Raw genomic sequence first — 20,853 nt, 5'->3', positions numbered from 1 at the left:
CCAGTTCCTATCTGTACCAGTGCACATCCTCTGGTTAAGCCAGACTTGCAAGGTAGAATTGGGATCATGATAGTGGGGGAGGGGCGGGAGGAAGCATCTAGGAACTAGAGGAAAGTTGTATTTTTCATTGTTGCTAAATAGCATGCTGACTGGATCGTTTCCTCCCCGAGACCCCTCTGCAAGGGGGATGTCCAGTAGCCTACAAATGGACTTTGGGTCTCCACTCTGCACTCCCCCACCTCATTCACTATGGTAAGATGTTTTGTTCTGATGATGCCTGATACCTGATCCCTTCCACACCTCATGATCGCACAGGCTGGTGTGCTTCTTCCATGTGGGCTTGAACAATTAGTTCTTATGATATGATGAGATCGCTGAAGTTATGGGTGCTTTAACAAAGTGTGGTGAAGTGACTAGATGGTGCCTGGCTATCAGAAAGAATAGGATCTAGGGTTACAAAGGCTTGTCTTCAAACAAGTAGCCATCTAAGTGAGGCATCCACTAAGTCCACATGGAACAAAGCACACCAGCCTGCGTATCCAAGGATTGTAAATAATAAAATCCAATTCCAAAGGGGAGAACAGTATCGAAGCTAAAATTATGAATGCTGTTTTCAGGGCCTCAACGGCAGCGGCACCCCAAAATCCATTTGCAGCGTCCCCACACAGATCAAGCTTCTGATGAATTCCATCTGACCACAGTTGAGGGCTCTGAATAGCTTTGTTTGCAGACAGATCACTCTAAAGTTGATTATAGCAAATTATGGTTAAACTGTAACATGTTATCATGTGAGCTCCCATTTTTTTGTGATCTCCCATTTGACCCATTTTAAAGTTGTTTAAATTTTTAATATTTTCTGCTTTCCTTTTAAGATTTTTGTTTTGTCATTTTTTTGGTTGTTTCATGTTTATGTTTTATAAGATGTTTTATATTCAAAATATAGGACACGTAAATCTTGAGTGACAGTAAGTATATTAATAATTTCTTAGGGGCATGTCAAGGGAGGTGGGGGATGGGCAAATGGGGAGCTAATAGCAATGAGTATGAGAAAGAAGAAAATATTCTAAAATTGATTTTGGTAATAATTCCAGAACTCTTAATATGACTGAGCTATTTAATTACATGCCAATGAAAGATTTTTGTGTTTCTAGAAAAGAATTGAAGCAGTCTTCCACAGAGTCTACCAGAATACAGGGTTTTCATATGCTAAGGTAGCCCCTGGTGTAGCACTGAACGAAACCCCAAGCTAAACTCTTCAGTAGTCTCCAGGCTGAAAAATACACTACCAACACAGGACTCTGTTCCCCTCCCAATTTCACTCCCTGAATCATGCAAAGACCAGCTACTGTCTACCAGTCCCTATGCTAGCTCGACTCAGTGGACCAAAAGAACTCACCCTTTAGGCAGGGTCCCAGAGGTAGCAGAAAATAAGACAGATTTCATTTATCCAAGACACACTGACTGAGTGCTTTCAATGTGCCAGGCTCTATTTCAAGTGTTCAGAGACCATCAGTGAGCAGACAAGTGGGCAAAACCTCTGTCCTCATGGAGTCTCAATTCTCGAGGAAGATACAGATAGCAACTATAATATATAGTAAAATACACAACATAGTAGATAGTGACAAAAGTTCAACAGAGAAAAGGAGGGACGGGAGGAGGGGAAGCAAGTGAGGGCATTTATATAGGGCTATCCATTCCCCAGCCACCCTATACCAATGCCCTCTGAATGTTAACACAGAGACATGAAAGAAAGGGCTATGGGGACATGAGGGAACAGCACCTCCAGGGGCAGTAGGAGAAGGCTTTTGAGGTGGGTCTGAAGGGCGAAGAGAAGCTTCTGCAAGGATCAGGAAAACGTTACGCAAGTCCAGTAGGAGCAGCATGGGCAGGCAAAGGTGGCACTGGAGGCAAGGGGCCTTGCACAGCTAGAGAATGGCATGTATGGGGAGAAGTCATGAGAGTTCATACCGGAGAAATCAACTGGGACCAGATTGGGGAAGACTTTTTGATGCCACAGAAAGAATGGGTTTTGTTCTGTGGGCCATAGGGAGCCAACAACAGTCTTAGGAGACCACTGGGGAGGCAGCATGGAGGGCAGCCCTCAGTGGGGCTGACCTCACAATAGGAACAAGCAGAGGCAAGCTGTAGTAGCAAGTGTAAAGAGCCAGAGCTGGAACTTGCCCTTGATGGCCACCACGTGGGGCAGTTCATCCCTGAACATCAGAGTGAGCATATTGACTAATCACTTTGAAGGCAGTGTTTACATACTTAGAACAAACAGGTGTCTGCTTCAAAGTGCCAGCACGGAGACAGCTCTTTGTCAAACGCCTCTGAAAATGCTATTTCAGAGCATGCCCAATTACTTGTTCTTTAGATCTTGGAAGGGAAGGAACATTGAGATGACCACATGTCTAGACGTCAAAATCACCAGAGAACTGGCCTGCTTTATATAATGCTTTATACTTGCACCAAATCTTGTGCCACTTTGTCACAATAGCTATGAAAAAGAGAAAAAAAAAAGGCAAAGGGGCATTTTATTCAGTCACTCAACCACTATCCCCACCCCCCTCTTGGATGCTGTGTGAAAAAAGAACTGAAACATGCTAAGCCTTCTCCCAAATTGGAAAGCAATGAACACTCATTCTGGGTATTTTGAAAAATTCTGCAAAGTAGAAGGAAGGAAACAAGGCAGGCACAACCTTCCTCTCTTGGTATCTTAACTACGAACCACAGAGTTATACTTCTTCTGGCCTCTTTTCTACAGAGTTTGTGTTGGCCAAGATTACACTTCACACCACTTCATTTTCCGTTTCTTTTTTTTATTAAACTTTTATTGGGGCTCTTACAGCTCTTATCACAATCCATACATTCATCAATTGTGTCAAGCACATTTGTACATATGTTGCCATCATTTTCAAACCATTTTCTTTCTACTTGAGCCCTTGGTATCAGCTCATTTTTTCCCCTCCCTTCCCCACCTTTCCTCCCTCATGAACCCTTGATAATTTATAGATTATTATTTTCATATCTTACATTGTCCTCTGTCTCCCTTCACCCACATTGTTGTTTGCCCCCTGGGAAGGGGTTATATGTTGATTACACCACTTCATTTTTAGTGACAAGCTGAGAGTCCCAAAGGTGAGGAGGACCGTAACATTTTATGTAATCCAATTTCTCGCAGAATTCTACTGATCTGTCTCCATTTGGAACCTGGGAGCAGGGCAGAAGTCTAACCCCTGCTCCGCAGAAAGGCATTTCAAATACTCCGAGCGAGCACTATCAGTAGCCCCACCCCCTTAATCTTCAGACTGAAGATCAACATTATTGCTATGACTGATCATGGTGTAGTTGCCAAGCCAGTTAGTTAGCTTGCTCTAGTTTGTCAATATCACTCTTAAAACATGGCACTTGGATTTAAACGCGATGCTTTAGATGTAATAACTAAAGTGATCTACACCTGGCCATCATGTTATACATCTGTCAATCACAGCTATGTTAGCTTTTTGAGCAGCTGCATCCAATGGATGGCTCACAGAAGGGGTCCGGTTCTGACAGACCCTCATCCTTTGGCCCAATGTTTCCCAAAGTGGGCAATACCATCCTCTAGGGGAGAGCTGGAACAATCCAGAATTCAGAAACCAAACTCACTGCAATCCAGTCTATTCCAACTCATTGTGTGTAGAATTGACCCAGTGCATTTCTGAGATTGTAACTCTTTACGGGAGTATTGTCTTTCTCCTGTGGAGTTGTTTTTGAACGGTTGACCTTGTAATTAACAGCCCAATACATGACCACTAAGCCACCAGGACTCCTACAGAATGATTCAGGGGTATTGCAAAAGTTGCTGGTGCTGGGTGCCATGGAGTCGCCGTCTCCGACCCCTAGCGACCCTGTGGACAACAGAAGGAAACACGACATGGTCCTGCACCATCCTCACAATTGTTCCTACACCTGAGCCCACTGTTATAGCCACTGTGTCAAGGCCCTTCCTCTTTTTCATTGCCCTCCACTTCACCAAGTATGGGACTGGTCTCTACTGACAACATGTCCAAAATATGTAAGACCAAGTCTTGCCATCCTTGCCTCTCAGGAGCACTTTGATCTTACTTCTTCTAACACAGATGAGTTTGTCCTTTTAGCAGTCCAGGGTTCTTTCAATGTTCTTCTCCCACACCACAGTGTCCACAAGAGTCGATACCTGGACAATGAGCCAAGATGCAAAAGCTCTTCATTACCAGGGGCACTAATTTTTTTTCCTTTCCAGAGGAGGCAGTAGGTCAAATAATTTTGGAGATTTATGCTTCAGACAAGTACATTCTAAGTATGTATCTACGCTAAATTTAACATGATTGGTTTGGGCCCAATATCTTAATCAACTGAGATTTGAAACCCCCAATTCTGTCACCCATCACATTGGCTAGTCTGATGTTTATTGACTAGTATGATGTCTTTCACACAGTGGACGTGTACACCTTCTATGTATGTGCTCATCTGAAATGTATTAGAAAATCCCAAGAGGACAAGCCCCACAAATAAAGATATTAGCAACCACCTTTCCTGGTTGGCATCAGGCTTCTAACATAGAACCAACTACTCCATCATTGGACGCATGCTTCTTCAACAAGGTCTGACCTCTGCCTTGACTGAATCAAGACGCTGTACCTGCTAACACTCCCAATGGTTTATTTCTCTTCTAGGTACTTAAAAAGCGTCCCTTGAGCCATGAATTTGAAGTTTTTGCCAATCACTGTCAAGGTTTGGCACCTTGCACACTGCTCTCTGTTCATCTCCAGAATCTTCTTTCACATTGTGGAAAATTGGAACACTGAATCAATGCATGTTGATAAAAGGACCACTCTCAGGACCCTGAGGTCAGATCTACGTCCTTATCTCTATAAACGCTGCACTAGAGTGCTACCCTAAGCTGGAGTGGCTAGAAAAGGAGTCCTCACAGTTAATACACTTAGGAGGAATAGGAAACAGCAGTTGTGCAAGTTGAACACAGTAATGAACAGAACAACAACAGATCTGAAGATGAAAACTCATCTAGATTAGAACTGTCCTGAAGGACTAGTGGGGTAAAAGCTTGATTTCCTCAATAATCTCAACTTTCATGTGTGTAGGAGGCTAGTGGACTATTTTTCTATGTTGTTGTTGTTAGGTGCTGTTAAGCTTGTCCCAACTCATGGCGACCCAATTTACAACAGCATGAAACACTGCCGTCCTGTGACATGCTGACAACTCTTACCATATTTGAGCCCACTGTTGCAGTCACTGTGTCAATCCATCTCGTTGAAGGTCTTCCCCGTTTTTACTGACACTCTCCACCAGGGTTCTCAAACTTTTCAAACAGGGGGCCAGTTCACTGTCCCTAGACCCGTTGGAGGGCCGGACTATAGTTTAAACAAAAACTATGAACAAATTCCGATGCACATGTCTTATTTTGAAGTAATAAAACAAACGGGGCAAAAACAACCGGCAACCTGGATAAATGTCCTCAGTGGGTTGCAGTTTGAGGACGCCTGGTCTACACCAAGCATGATACCCATCCCCAGGGATTTGTCCTTCCTGATGCTATGTCCAGTGTATCCTGGACCTATTCCTCCTTAGCCCATCCTATTAAAATATGCCTGCCCTTTCGGGCCAATCATATGTGCTTCCATGGCAGCCAAAGCAGCTATCCCCCAGGGCATCTCTTCTCCAGTTCACTGTTCCATCGGCAAGTGTAGGATTTCTCTGAAACGCAGCAGCAGCCAGTCCATGACCATAGGGAGGGAATGCAGAACAGCATGGCGCCATGCCAATACTATCCTGTTTCTCAACTGCTACCAAATGTTTTGTAGTCACATACTTAGAAAGTTCTAGGCCAGCGGTCCTCAAGCAGGGATTTACCTTAGCATCCTCCTTCGTGAAGTTTTAAATATACAAGTGTGCCTGGACCAGAGCCCTAGAAGTTTCAATTATGCTCACTTATTATGACAAAATTAAATCAACACACCAAACATTACCTCAAAATTCCTGACTTTTGTTATCTGGGGCACCTGCATTATTTGTTAAGCTCCACAGTGATTCTTGTGTGTTTGGGATAGTGAATCACTGTTCTGTACTTATCCAACTTTTCCAAATAAGCGAGTGGTTACAGTAGTTACCCAATCACACCCCACAATGGGTGTCTATCATGCCTTACTTTTAAAGCTACACTCTACTCTCTACATAGGCAGACGTTAGTGTAAACATAAAAGAGTTGAGCAGATCGACTCCCCAGGTTAATTTGCTCCACAGTCCATCTCGCAAGGCAGCAGTGCAACAGTTTAGCATGATCTTTAAGAGTTAGGGTCATCTCTATGTGCTTAGAGTCTACTCACCGTTTCCAAACTTCTTAAATAAAGACGATAGTTTGTGATGTATACTCTTCCCTTAATGGGGCCATTGAAAGGACATATGTAAATAACTTCTTTGTCTATTAAGATAAAAAAAGTACCCTAAAATAATGGAAATATATACGAAAACACACAACAAATGGCACCAATTTAATATAAACTATTTGGATAGCATAATTATAATTTTTAAAATTACTGCAAAGGTTTAGAACCAGCACTGGCAATGTTTCTACATTACCATGTTAACTCAAGTTGGGGCAGTGGAAGAGAACTAGTGGGGCCACATATCAGTCACCTCCTGACACTAGCAGTGCTTCGCTGAGGTTGCCCACACTGTAGTGCCAACAGCTGGCACGCAGAAGGAAAAGGGGGCATTTCTGCTGTTCCCCTTATGGGGCTGTCAAGGTAACCGTTCAGCTCCTTCAACAGAGAGCGGATGACTATTCCCTGAGGACGGTTTCGTGGACCAACCATTCGACTGGGTCTGGAGGTTTGCTAACTTCTGTCCAAACAAACATCATGATATTTTTAGTAAATGAACGTCAGCAAACCTGTTTCTACATTTTTGTTACAATTAACCAAAAATCAGAAGGTTACTCTATTAAAAGAGAAATATGGCTTCTTCTTATCTTTCATGGATCTTCTTGATTGTGTTCGTGGCCTTTATAGTTTGGGGTTTCTTTCCTTTTTTTCAATTTTGAAATCGCTTTGTCAGCTACTCAATAAGGCTACTTCATACTAGCTCAATTACTCACTATCTTGATAAAGGTTCTGCCACCGCCACACAGCACCCAAATTGACATAGCTACAATTTGCAGGGTCCATTTTCACGATGAAAAAAGCCGTGTGTGAGCCTGGGAGAGAGGTTCCTCAGTGCCTGGCTAACTACTTCAGAAAGGTACTAGATCTATGGCTTTCAGCTTATCAGCACGAGGTTTTAGCCTTTTGAGTTAAACAAGCCAGATCATATAAGCTTATTGTGTGTCAATAAGCTTAGAGGTTTTCTTAAACAATGGGAGTTGGATCATCTCCAAATACACGGGGATCCGAGAGGAGGGCGCTGCCCTGAATGTAAAATGTAGGTATCGTTCGCCTGTGAGGCTTAGATTCTGAAGCCAGAATCATCTGGCCCTTTCAAGGAGTATCCCTCTTTTTGTAAAAAAAAATGAATTTATCATCAATAAAAAATAAGCCAACATATTAAACTGTTACCTCAATACCACCAACTTTTCTTATCTGGCAAATGAGAGGTATTATAAACTGGCATGGTCTCATCTATCTGGAAGGTTTGAAGTTTATGGTTATAAAGCGTTCATCTTTTCGGGATGAACAGATTGCAGTTTTCCGCCATGAACATTTAGATCCCCAATGACAGACTTTCCTGAGATAATCTTTATGTCCCTCCAAAATAACTCCCAGTCTTTGATTCAAAGGGGGAGAGAGAAATCACTCTTGTGGTGAGCAGGGTGCTCTTGAAACAGGGTGCTTAAGAAACTACGAAGGGTTCTCCCTCTCTTAAAGCTTCCCAATACAGTGAGCCCAGATGTCTCCGCGTGACTTCTACAAGTTTGGAAGCTTACCAGTAATCCGAGTTTCTCCAGGCAGGCGAGGGACAGCCTCACTGAGATCCTGATTAATTCCATCTTGAGAAGACTACAAAGGAATGAGCGGGACAGGTCTTGAAGCAAGTTGGAACCCAATCAAGTAAAACAAAAACAACAACAGCAACAACTCATCTCTAATGGATGTTTAGTTTTAGATATTTACCATTACAGGAAATTGGCAGAGAAAATGCAAACCACCGAAACAAATGAAGAAAAAGCAAACTTTGACAGCAACCCTCATTAGATGGATTAACTTCTCTACCTTAGTCCATCTCTACAGCAGTTCTGCTAGGCACCAATTAACCACAAGGCCTCATAAGTGTGTGGTATGGGGCGAGAGATGGTCTTTCAAGTGAACCAGCTATCCCTGGGGATTACAGCCCAGCGACAGGCTTCGAAGTCAGCTTTCTGAAAGGTGAGACACATCAGAGGTTTATCTTTGGGTAAAATGTTTTGTTCTTCTCCAGGAATGCTTTCATTCACTCCTTTTCTGGCACTTTCCCAAACTCACACTGCCATCATTATAATGTGAGGTTAGGGCAACTGTGAGAAGTAAAGGACATAAAACAGTGAGTTGTCAACCCCAAACCCAAGCTCACTACCAGCAAGTCAGAAGAGCCCATTCTGATTTATGGCGACCTGATGGGACACAGTCAGTAGAACTGCCCCTGTGAGATTCTGAGACTCTTTCCAGGAGTAAAAGGGCCCGTGGAACAGCTGGTGGCTTTGAACTACTTGACGTGCAGTCAGCAGCCCAACTTGTAACCACTATGCCACCAGGGCTCTGTAAATGGAAAAGGCTATGGAAATGGAAATTGACTCTGTTTCTCTTATTAAACAAGAGAAATACAAACTGGAGATTTATGGAAGGTATAAGCTGCCACAGAGGTGGGGAGTGTTTTGCTGGATTATTCATTGATGTATCTTTTGTATTCAGGCAAAAAATGAAAATTTTTAGACATTTTAGAATGTTTTAGTGGTAACAGGCAAGGTATTTCAACTAGGAGAAGATGACTCGAAAATTCCTCCCTCAGTGAGGAGTAGAATCAAATGCCATTTATAAATAATAAGGTTGGAAGGAAATATCATCCTTTAATGTAGCGGTTCTCAACCTGTGGGTCGTGACCCCGTTGGGGTGGAACAACCCTTTCACAGGGGTCGCACAATTCATAATAGTGACAAAATGACAGTGATGAAGTAGCAACCAAAATAATTCTATGGTTGGCGGGGGGAGGGGGGGTCACTACAACATGAGGGACTGTATTTAAAGGTCCCAGCATTTGGAAGGTTGAGAACCACTGCTTTAATGCTTCCTAACTGAGAGCAAGCGTAACAAACAAGATTACTCTTCAGGTACACCTTTTATAGACCAAAGCCCAGTGTCAGGAGGAGCAAGCAAAATCCTAACAACAAAACATGGGAAGCAGATGTGTGATAGAGGACACAGGGTTGGCACGGGTGACACTGTGTCATTCTATAAGGACTTAAATTTATTTTCTTGAAGTTACTTTTGTGTTTAACATCAATTCCAGTGCCATGGAAGTAGTCAAAGAAAAACCTAGGCCAAACCAAACTCAATGCCATCAAGTGGATTCTGACTTACAGTGACCCTGCAGGACAGAGTAGAACGGTCCCTGTGGGTTTCCAAGACTACAACCCTTGACTGCAGTAGAAAAAACTGTCCTTCTCCCACAGAGTGGCTAGTGGTACAAGAAATAGCAACAAAAACATCTATTACCTTGGGGATGAAGAAAGTATAAAGGAAAATTATCGGTCAATACAATATAAAATTTTAAAACCTCTGTATTGCAAAATCTGAATGAATAAATATAATGAACAGGTAAGGATACAATGTGTAACATACCATTAAGAGTTATCATAATATATAAAGAACACTTATCTATAATAGAAGACTTTCCCCACTCCTCCAAACACCCCAAAAGGCAAACAGGCCAAATGCACAAAAGAAATACCATTTTTTGAAATGGTCAACCTTGTTTGTAATTAAGTAACACAAATGGAAAGGTACCATTTTTCTCCATTCTGATTGCTCAGGAGAGGAAGTGAACCTTTCTGATGGAGACGGGTAATATGTTCAAGAGCTTTAATGGGCTCTGAGTAACGCTTATTTTAAATTCCTCCCTTCCTTTCAGTGTGTGCTGCAAAATTACCCTCTAATGACATAGCTTTCTCCTCTTTGATAGTTGGCAAACATTTCCAGTTAAAGCTTTCAGGGGTAGAGCGGGATGCCTGGCACCTTAAATAGCTCAAATGGTTGTAATGTCTGGTGTCAGTTCAAAAGCCTGAGGTTCCCAAAAATCAAGGCATGTAAAAAAACCTGTAAACTCTTTTCTGACACATGGTGGGATACTAAATAAAACCATATGCATTAACATGCTTCATAACATGTTTAAAAACATAGAGCTGATAATTTAACCTCATCAAATTTATTTCCCGTACTTTATTCATATCCATTTAGGGACCTTTTAGCACAGAGTAGCACTGCCCCATGGGTTTTTCAAAGCTGGCATCTTTACAGAAGTGGACCGCCACATCATTCCTTTGAGGACTGGCTGGTGGGTTTGAACCACTGACCTGTTGAGGGGCAGCCGAACAGTTCACTCACTGTGCTACTTGGGCCCCTTTAACCCCAAATGACTGGCCTGATAATGAAACATGAAAAGTCTGCAGAGTGATTCTGGAAACTCCACTTACCCTCTTAATGGACTCGTTCTCCAAAGAGTGAGAGTTGTATCGAGGTGGTGGTGCTGAAGCCATACTGGAGAGTCTGCCAAGGAAGAAAACATGCAACAGCAGGTGAATCAGTGGACACTTCCCAACATGTGGCACCACTGAGAAATAAAGATGGACGGACAGCTGCTGGCAGCCAGGGAGTCAGCCAAGGGAGGATGACCCGGGCACCAAGGAACAAGACACTGCCCCCGCCTTTGCCCTCTCCAAGGTGGAACAGGCAGTACCACTGCCCACGTGGCCCGACCTCCCTTCCTTCCCCACCTTCAGAATCCACTCAGCAGTGGTGGGTCTGCTTTCTCTCTTTCCATTCCCTGTTCTTGGCGCTCCTGGGGATCAGACACATGACCTGGATACCACAAGAGGTTTGTATGTATGTCTACTATATTAAGCACATCACAAAACAGTAAATACAGAAGAAAGAGGTGGGGCGGGAACCAAAACAGAAAAGGGGAAGATACTTCACACATTCCAGGAATTTTTAAGTTGTGCAACAGACCTTTTAAATTTTTCATGATGATTTACTCGGGCGGCCAAGCAGAATGAGAAAGGGCCGGGCCTTTTCCCTCATTTTCTTTTCTCTTTGCCGAATTCTGTTTTCTCAAAATTAAGGAAGTTTTCAGTGCGTGGATTCGATTTGGATCAAATTAGTAAGATTTGATTTAATCAGTGTTTTGAAGGGGAAGTATACGCTTCATTTACATCATGCATATTCATGGCAACTCTGCGCTAAAGGAAAGCACCATGTGCAGAACGCAGCCAGCACCCTTTTAACCCAGGATTGATGCAGGCTCGTGAAGATTTCAGCAGCAACAGAAGATGCAATTTGGTTATTTTGTTTGTTAATCAGATCTAACGACACAGGCGGATACACATGAGGTCACTGGGAAGAGAGCCATACTCAATTCAACAAGGGCATTGTGAGGCTTTATGAGCTCTTTCTGCCTAGCTGCATTAAAAGGGCAACCATCCTTTTAACAAAATCCAGCAGGGAGATTGGTCACACTCCTTGGTACCAAATCCAGTGATTCTTGATGAGTGCTAGTTACAGGCCTTGAGAAGAGACAATAGTCCTTGGAGTACACCCCAATGTAAAGACCAAAACCCTCACCACTGTTACCAACAAGTAACATCTTAAGATGCGGAGAAACACCTGAAGTTGTCAAGGATATCGTCTTGCTTGGATGTGTAATCATGCTCCTGGAAACAGCAGAGAAGAGATCAGATGACGCATTGCACTGCGCAAGACTTCTTTAACACGTTGAACAGCAAGGATGTCACTTTGAGGGGTAAAATGTGCCTGGCCCAAGCTGTGGTATTTTCCATTGCTTCAGATCCATGTGAGATTTTGACACTAAACAAGGAAGACTAGAGAAGAATCGATTCAGATGACCTACAGAGCCAGCGAACTAAGAATACTGAAGGTACCATGACTGCCAGAAGAACAAACATATTTTTACTGGAAGAAGTACACTGAGGGAGCTAGGCACATCTCAGAATGATCTACCATATGAGATTAAAGGGATGTGATGTGACACTGTGGGGGTTAAAATGATACAAAACTTGTATGAATTGCTGAGTGCGAAATGGATCTGCTCTGTAAACCGTCACCCCATTCACAATAAAAATGTGTTTTTGAAGAAAAGGTACAAAAACTCAAAGGACTTGAAAGTGAAAACTCATATACTTTTATGCTAGTGTTGGCTGCAGTCCTCTACCATCACCAAAAGGAGAAACATGTTAAGTGTCTCTTACCAGACAAAAGAATGAAAAAGAAAATATGATATACATATACAAGCAATGATACTCAGGCACACAGGAATGAATTTCAGATAACACTCACTGCCACTGACTCACTGGGCATGGTAGAAGTGCTCCTCTGAGTTCCCAAGACTGTAACTCCTTACAGGAGTAGAAACAACTGGTGCTTCTGAACTGCTGACCTTGCAGATCACAGCCCAGCTCGAACCACTGTGCCATCACGACTCCTTGAAATTCAGATACGTGTGCTGTAATGTGAATAATGCCAAACGCAAAAGGCCCCTTAGCACATAATTCCATTTCTATGAAATGTCCACAAGCAACAAAGCAAATGCATAAATACAGAAGGTAGATTAGTGATTGCAGAGGTGGGGGAAGAGGGGATGGAAGGGGTGGGGGTGATGGTGATGGTGGTGGTGATTCTACTAAGTTTGTGGGAAAAGTACAGACAGATTTGAAAGAGCTGCTGAAGATAAGGGTGGATAAGGCAAACATGTGGATGAAGAGAAGCGAAGCGAGAAGATGGCCCAGAGAAGACAATCCATGAAGCTTAGTTGCTTCCAGGTTCTTCACACCTCTTCAGCCAGGCTTTATCTCTGGCCCCTGGCTGTCTCCTAGTATGCCTGTCATTTGTCTTTCCAGGTACAGTCAGCACTATTTGATAAACAAAAGACTAAATGTGTGCAAAAGTATAATAACATGAATCATTACATTTGGGTGAGCTTGGAGATTTGTTATAATTCCAGAACTCTGGGTGGGACTAGGGAGCCCCCATGGAGGCCTACAAAAGAATGGATTTCAGACTAAATCAAATACTTCTTTATAGAAGGGGATGTTCAAGTTGAAAACCTGGACACAACTGAGAGATATGACAACCTAAAATTAGAAGAAAGCCTTCAAAAACTGAAGAATAACTCCAAAATGAATAAAATTTAATGAATCATCATGGTATAGTATGCTTTGTAAACCTTCTCTAACCTCAAATCCATGTCCAAGCAAAATAACCCACTCTTCTCAGAGGCAGAATGGATGACATGGACGAGCTAGAACAAGTATGACGGTTTTGCCCTCAGATTGTCTACAATTACAGCTACAAATTTACTTTTTAGTAATCAGATGCTTTGTTTTTAGACATACTGGAATAATCAGAACCAATGTTTTCAAAGGACATGACTAACCATTTAAAGGACTGTAAAATGCTGGGTTATAGTAAGCTTAGGCCTCATCTTCCTGAGTCTGCTTGTTCTTGTCTTGAACCAGAAGACAAAGAGTATTCCGGGTGGTTCTGTACTTGCTTTTCCATCCTCATGAACAAACTTCCATTTGAAATGAGCTGCAGGTCAAGGACGAGAGGCCCGCCCTCCTTTTCCCAGGATTTTATTGAGGTATCATTCTCATACCATAAAATTCACCAAAGAGATTGTTTCATTCAATGTTGCTAGTCAATTTATAGTTGTGTAACCATCACTACCAATCAATTTTAGGGTAATTCCATCACCCTCAAAAGAAATTCCAGACCTGTTAGCACTCACTCCCTGTGCTAGCCTCTAAGCCGCAATTTATCTGTGTGAACTTTGTCTAGAGATATGGCCATTCTAAACATATAAATACTTAGCAGTACAGCCTCCTCCTACACCAAACTCAATGCCATCAAGTTGCTTCTGACCCACACCAACCTTACAGGACAAAATGGACCTGTTTGCTTCCATGGGCTTCTGAGACTGTGCATCTTTAAGGGAATCGAACGACTCATCTTTCTTCTGACATTTCAGAAATCCTGGACAAATAATCAGTGCTCGCAAAATCCTTCATTACAACTGAAATTCCTACACCAAATGAAATATTACTTAGAAAATTCAGCTGTCATCCAACTCAATTTTTTAAATTTACTAAGGCTACCACCCATAAAAGTTGCATATATTCCAACAGATCATTCAATGCTCCAATGGATTTTCTAACAGTTAAATACCTACCAGTAATCAACACTTTAAAATAAGAATGAGCTCAAGTTCTCACCTACCTGCCAATTCCAGAACTAGTGAACCCAGCTGATGTACTGCATGACAATACTGTATTTAACTATTTTCTTCTAGAAGAACTATGCCCCCAAAACATTTTACAGTGGTTAGGTAAAAGGTGCCTTTGTGTGTTAGGCAGGGTTCTCTAGAGAAACAAAACCAGGACACTTAAGATATTAGATAGAGAGGTATATACAGCAAGAATGAATATAACAGCTAGTTAGTTCACATAGTAGTATAGAGGGCTCAGTTCAATTCACTTCTGTGGAACAGTTAATATACTGGAAGTTCTTCAATTCACTTGACCTGCCTGGTTGGGTCCAAGGTCAAGGAAGCAAATAACAGAATCTTCCCTAAGTTAAGTCTGGCAGTCTGCCTGCAGGCAACAGACAGCAGGGTGGGTCAGGAGCTCAGGAGCTTAGCAAGGCAGGCCCTGATAGGACATGGAGCTCAAGCACAGTAAAAGGATCCACCAGCCTTAAGCTAAAGCAATGTAGGCACCAGCAACATGGGGAAGCAGGTCTTGGAGGAACCTCAAGCTGTAGCAACATTATCCATGGGCTGGGTTGGCCCACAGGTAGTGTAGCACACAAGTTAAGGCAGAGAACTAGCTAAAACAGAAGCACACTGGTCCGAATACCAGGGAGCAAGAGGCAGATGGGATGTCGGCTGTCTTCCAATCAAGCTTCAACCTGATTTAATTCCACCCACATGTTCCCATTAGCCCAGATGGCACAATAAACCTATCACACTTTGTAGACAAAAACTTAAAACAGTAAATATTGACATAAAAAAGATTAAAGACCTGTCAATCGTCCTACTTTCCAAGAATCCTTTCAGCTTGATACTAAGGTTCCTTCAACTAGAATTTGTGGTAGAAAGAGAAAGGGACTACAGAGCAGATGTGCAGTGCTAAAAGAAGAGAGGAAAGGCTGGACAAATAATGACACGTCATTGACTTTGTTTCCATGAACCTCACTCTCACCCCACACACATGCGCATACACACACAGCCTTCAATTCTCTCTTTGTATGTATTTCTACCCTTGCACTTCTCCCACTGAACTATGTATTTAAGCCTCGTGTCGTCTGATGTCTCTGCTACATCTGAGCTTCTTAAAGGCACTGCTCACACGAATTATGCAGTGGACAAGGGTAATCACAACACACATGCTCAGGACTTTATCGAAGTGAGCCTTCCATTCTTAGAAGGACTCCAATCCACCTCACTACAACCGATTTTTGAGTTGATAATTTTACTTAATACACTGCTTAGTTTTGCGTGTTGTTGAAGTGGGTGTCATGGAATCACTCTACAGTCTCTGGTCTTGCTTTGAGTCATTCAGCACTTTGGTCAGAGTCTGAATGGATGTGTGAGGTTGGGGTATTCCAGGACAGCAGTGCTCTCTGGTCTGGAAAGTTCTGCGGTGTGCTTGTCTTCACTGCGCACAGGAGCCCACTCTTGCACACTTGGTCTCCCCATTCTCTGATCGCAGTGCATATTGTAACTCTTTCCAAGTTTTGGTTCACACACCCAATGCTACCATGAACATGGCCCACTGTCACCCCATTTCCCTGGTGGCCAGAAATGCACACTTATATGGATCATGTACTGCGTGTGTGCTTGCTGCTGCCCTACTGCCCTGAAGACTGGCAGTGCACTCCTGCAGGTCATGTATGGCAAGCTGCTCACCAGCCCAGTAAATGGCAGGGTGGACTCATACCTTGGCCACCTCAATTCCATGGATAAAGATTTCACATGCCCCTAGATCAGAGGTTCCTAAACTTATTTGGCCTATCACCCACTTTTCAGGGGAAAAAATAACAAAATAACACAGTGCCCCCCTGGTAATTAAAATGTTTGCACTATAGACCACAATCCAGGATCTGTAGTGTATGAATCTGCTTTTGCAGGCCCCCTGGATCATTCCAGTACCCACTAGGGAGAGGTATACCTTCCACTTTGGGAAACACTACCGTAGACCAACCTTATAAGGAATACTACAGGGATTCCTGTGAACACAGAAACATCATCAGATAACATCCTGAGATTAAGATACATGACATTATCCAGATACCAACCAAGATAAAGAATTCTCAAAAATAAAAAAAGCTACAAGATGGTAAATATATAACCAATGACGTCAATCTGTAAATGGCAATTGCATACTAAGAAGGAATAGCTGGTATACTTACACAAGTCTGATATGCAGAAGAAGTGAAGATAATATCAAGATATAACTGCCTGTTTCAATCTTCAAAAGATAGAGGTAAATTCCAGGGCAGCCCCAAACTATTAACTTACTCAACCAAAAGTGGGGGAGGAGTAACTGAAGGCTCAGCTAGGACAAAAATCAACAACAATGCAAAAAATGAAGCGGGGGAATAGGGAGCTGATAGCATTGATGACTGTATAACCCCACTCAATGGGAACCAAACAGAAGAATTGTATGGGAATGGATATACTGGATCACATAACATACGGCCCCCAAAAACCTATTATAGGAAAAGAAAGGGTTCCATGGGGGGGGGGGAGGTGGTAAAAGGGAGTTGATATCAAGGAGTTGAAGAAAATGTTTTGAAACTGATTGTGGTGGCAATTGTACAATACTGCTTGATGTGACTGAACTAAGGATTGTTATGATATCTGTAAGAGCTCCCAATAAAATGATTAAAATTTTTTTCAAAAAGAGAAAACTACTAAAAAAAATAAAGTTGACCAATGGTTACCATGAAAAAAAAAGAAAATCCATAAACAAAAAGAACTCAGGAGAGAAACATAAGCGAAACAGAACCATCAGCAACATAAAAATAAATGAAACAGTTAATTAACACCTATCAATAACCACACTGAATTTAAATGAGTTAAGTGCACCAGGTAAGAGACTAACAGAATAAAGGACTTAAAAAACAACAAAATAATCACCATCTATCTATATGTCTAAAGAGACAAATCATAGACACTAAAATATAAACAAGCTCAAAATAAAAGGGTGGAAAGAAAATAACAAGAAAGCATCAATCAAAAAAGAACACAAGTGGCGATATTAATTTCTGACAAGATAGACTATAAGACAAAATGTCCCACAAAAGACAAGGAAGGACATTATACACTGATAAAATGCCAGCTCACCAAAAGGACATAACCATGACACTCATTATGTATCTAAAGACAGCTCCAAAATACATTGAAAACTATAGTTGCACGGAGAAAAGAAACAGTTCCACAAGAAGAAACTTTAATAGAGAAGACGTATATATCACACTCAACTTACTTAATCTCACAGACATATGTATACCACTCGACCCAACAGAAACACAGTACACATTCTTTTCCAATGATCATGGACCATACTCCAGAATACCCCGCATTTTGGGTCACAAAACAGTCCAAAATAAATTTTCAAAAAGGTAAAAATAGTACAAAACATCATCTCTGATCACAGTACTCTGGAAAACAACTAGAAGAACAGGTGAGGGGTGGAATACATGTAAACTGAGTAACATTTTGCTTTAAAAAGAACTGAGTAATAGACAAAATTAAAAATGAAGTTTTAAAAATTCTTAGAATCAAATGAGAACAAAAGCACAGAAGCCAAAACCTCTGTTGTTGTTACTTGTGGTAATTACATAATTTTATGTCAACTTGAAGATATAGAAAAGTATATGGGTGATATCTCCATCAGGTCACAGCCAGGTGGTGCCTCCCTATGGGTGAGACCTTCTCATAAGGAGGGCCCAGTGAACCTCCCTGAGAGCTGCCGGAGCACTTCCATGATTCCATCAACCTTGGATCCACATGACTCTGCAATCACCAGCCTGGGATATTCCTGCATTCTGCATCTTTGCATATGACTGCATGAGTCTGAAGAGGGACTTATGGACTTGAGTTGGACTGGGTTCGGATGTTTTCTTGAGATATAATTATTTCTTGATATGAAGTGCTTTCTTATACATATATGAGTGTCACTGGATTTGTTTCTCTAGTCAACCCCGCCTAGTACATTATTGTTAGGTGCCACTGAGTTGGTTCCAACCCAAGGCTTGGGTCTGGTATACCTTAGTCCTCAAAGTAACAACCATAAGATGTTTGTTTGTGTTTATTGACTATGCAAAGGTATCCAACTGTGTGGATCATAACCAACTATGGATAACCTTGAGCAGAATAGGAATTCCAAAAGACTTCGTTGTGCTCACGGTGAAACTGTACACGGATCAAGAGGCAGTTGTGTGAATAGAACAAAGGAACACTGCATGGTTTCAAATCAGGAAAGGTGTGTGTCAGGCTTGTATCCTCTCACCATACCTATGCAATGTGTAGGTGGAGCAAATAATCAGAGAAGGTGAGGTCTATGTTGAAGAATGTGGCATCAGGATTGTTGGATGGTTTAGTAACAACCTGCAATGTGCAGACAACAAAACCTTGCTTGCTGAAAGTGAAGAAAACTTGAAGCACTTCCTGATGCAAATCAAAGATTACGGCTTTCAATGTGGATTACAAATCAGCGTAAAGAAGGCCAAAATCCTCACAACTGGACCAACAGGTAAAATGAGAAGAAACAGGGAAAAGATTAAAGCTATCAAGGATTTTGTTTTGCTGGGATCCACAGTCAATGCTCATGAAAGCAGCACTCCAGAGTTCAAAGAGCACAGTGCATAGGGTAAATATGCTGCATAAAACCTCGTTAAAGTGTTGAAGAACAAAGAGGTTACTTTGAGGAAAACCTCTATGACATAGCAAAAGAAGTACTCAGAGGTAAATTGGTAACAATAAACACACATCAAAAACAAGGAAAGGAACAATGGAGGAGGCAAATCAATAATTTAATCTTACACCTTGAACAAATAGAAAAAAAGCAACAAAAGAAGCTGCCAGCTTTTATAATGGACACCTTCCCGAAACAATCGCTGAAGACAAAGCGGGTGCATTAGCAAATGTGGTGAAGGAAGCTGATGGTGCCCGGCTATCAGAAGATACAGCTTCTGGGGTCTTAAAGGCTGAAGATAAACAAACAAACAAGCAGCCATCTAGCTCAGAAGCAACAAAGCCCACATGGAAGAAGCACACCAGTAGCCTGTGTGACCACGAGGTGTCAAAGGGATCAGGCACCGGGCATCAAAGAACAAAAAGTCATGTCATTGTAAATGAGGAGGCATGCAGAGTGGAGACCCAAAGCCCATCTGTAGGCAATTGGAGACCCCCTGAAAGAAGGGTCTCAGGGAGGACATGAGCCAGTGAGGGGGGCAGGGTAGCAATGATGAAATATACAACTTTACTTTAGTTCTTAAATGCTTCCTCCCTCTATCATGATTCCAATTCTACCTTACAAATCTGGCTAGACCAAAGGATGTACACTGGTGCAGATAGGAACTGGAAACACAGGGAATCTAGGAGAGATGATCCCTTCAGGACCAGTGGGGTAGAAAGGGGGAATTGATTACAAGAATCTACATATAACCCCCTCCCTGGGGGACGGACAACAGTAAAGGGGGTGAAGGGAGACATCAGACAATGTAAGATATGATAAAATAATAATAATGTAGAAATTATCAAGGGTTTCTGGGGGGGAAGGGAGGGGGAAATGAGGAGCTGATGCCAAAGGCTTAAGTAGAAAGCAAATATTTTGAGAATAATGTTGGCAACAAATGTACAAATGTGTTTGGCACAATGGATGTATGTATGGATTGTAAGAGTTATACAGCCCCCAATAATTATTTTTTTTAAAAGAATAAAACCTTAAAAGCTTACAAGTGGCCATCAAGAAGCAACTGCTAGCTTCTTGCCATGAAGTATAAGAGAACAAAGAAAAACCAAAACTCAAGAAAGCATTTAGTTCAAAGAACAAATGGCCTACATGAGCCACTATCTCCTTAAACCTGAGACCAGAAGAAATGCATGGTACCTAGCTACCACTACCAACCACTCTAACCAAACAACAATGGAAGGTCCTACTTAGAATGCTTTTAAATGCAAAGCTTAAAAAAATAAAAAGGGCTTATTAGTCAGAAAAAGACTAGAAGAATCCCTGAGATTATTGCCCTGAAAAACCTTAAAACTTGAAACTGAAAACACTCTTGGAGGTCATATTCCAGGTAAAAATAGATGTGACCATAAAACTACCCATTTTAAACCTGTGCTCCTCAGAACAATCAATTATCTGAGACAAACAGGGCAATATGTGCGCCAAACCAAAGATTGAAAAAAGACACGGAAGGGACAGGGAAACCTGAAGAATGGCAAATGGGAACACAGAGAACAGGGAGAGTGCTGACCCTTTCACGGATTGCAACCTATGCCATGGAATAATTTATATATGAACTATTGGCTGGAAAAACGAGT

The 20,853-nt window shown here is 41.9% G+C and overlaps 1 protein-coding gene across 1 annotated transcript in view; it reads right to left on the bottom strand.

Moving 5' to 3' along the window:
• MTM1 (myotubularin 1) overlaps window positions 1–20,853 on the bottom strand; it is a 132,154-nt gene that overhangs the window by 81,391 nt on the left and 29,910 nt on the right. The window contains exons 2-4 of the mRNA XM_075538702.1: window positions 10,700–10,772; window positions 7,961–8,033; window positions 6,366–6,460 (exon numbers count right to left, since the gene is read on the bottom strand). Of these exons, the coding sequence (XP_075394817.1) occupies window positions 6,366–6,460; window positions 7,961–8,033; window positions 10,700–10,762 (231 nt within the window). The 5' untranslated portion in view covers window positions 10,763–10,772. The remainder of the gene's footprint in view (window positions 1–6,365; window positions 6,461–7,960; window positions 8,034–10,699; window positions 10,773–20,853) is intronic.

The sequence above is a fragment of the Tenrec ecaudatus genome, chromosome X (assembly GCF_050624435.1).
Source record: "Tenrec ecaudatus isolate mTenEca1 chromosome X, mTenEca1.hap1, whole genome shotgun sequence".
NCBI classification, from domain to species: Eukaryota; Metazoa; Chordata; class Mammalia; order Afrosoricida; family Tenrecidae; genus Tenrec; species Tenrec ecaudatus.
This window is presented reverse-complemented; position numbering and strand designations above follow the sequence as displayed.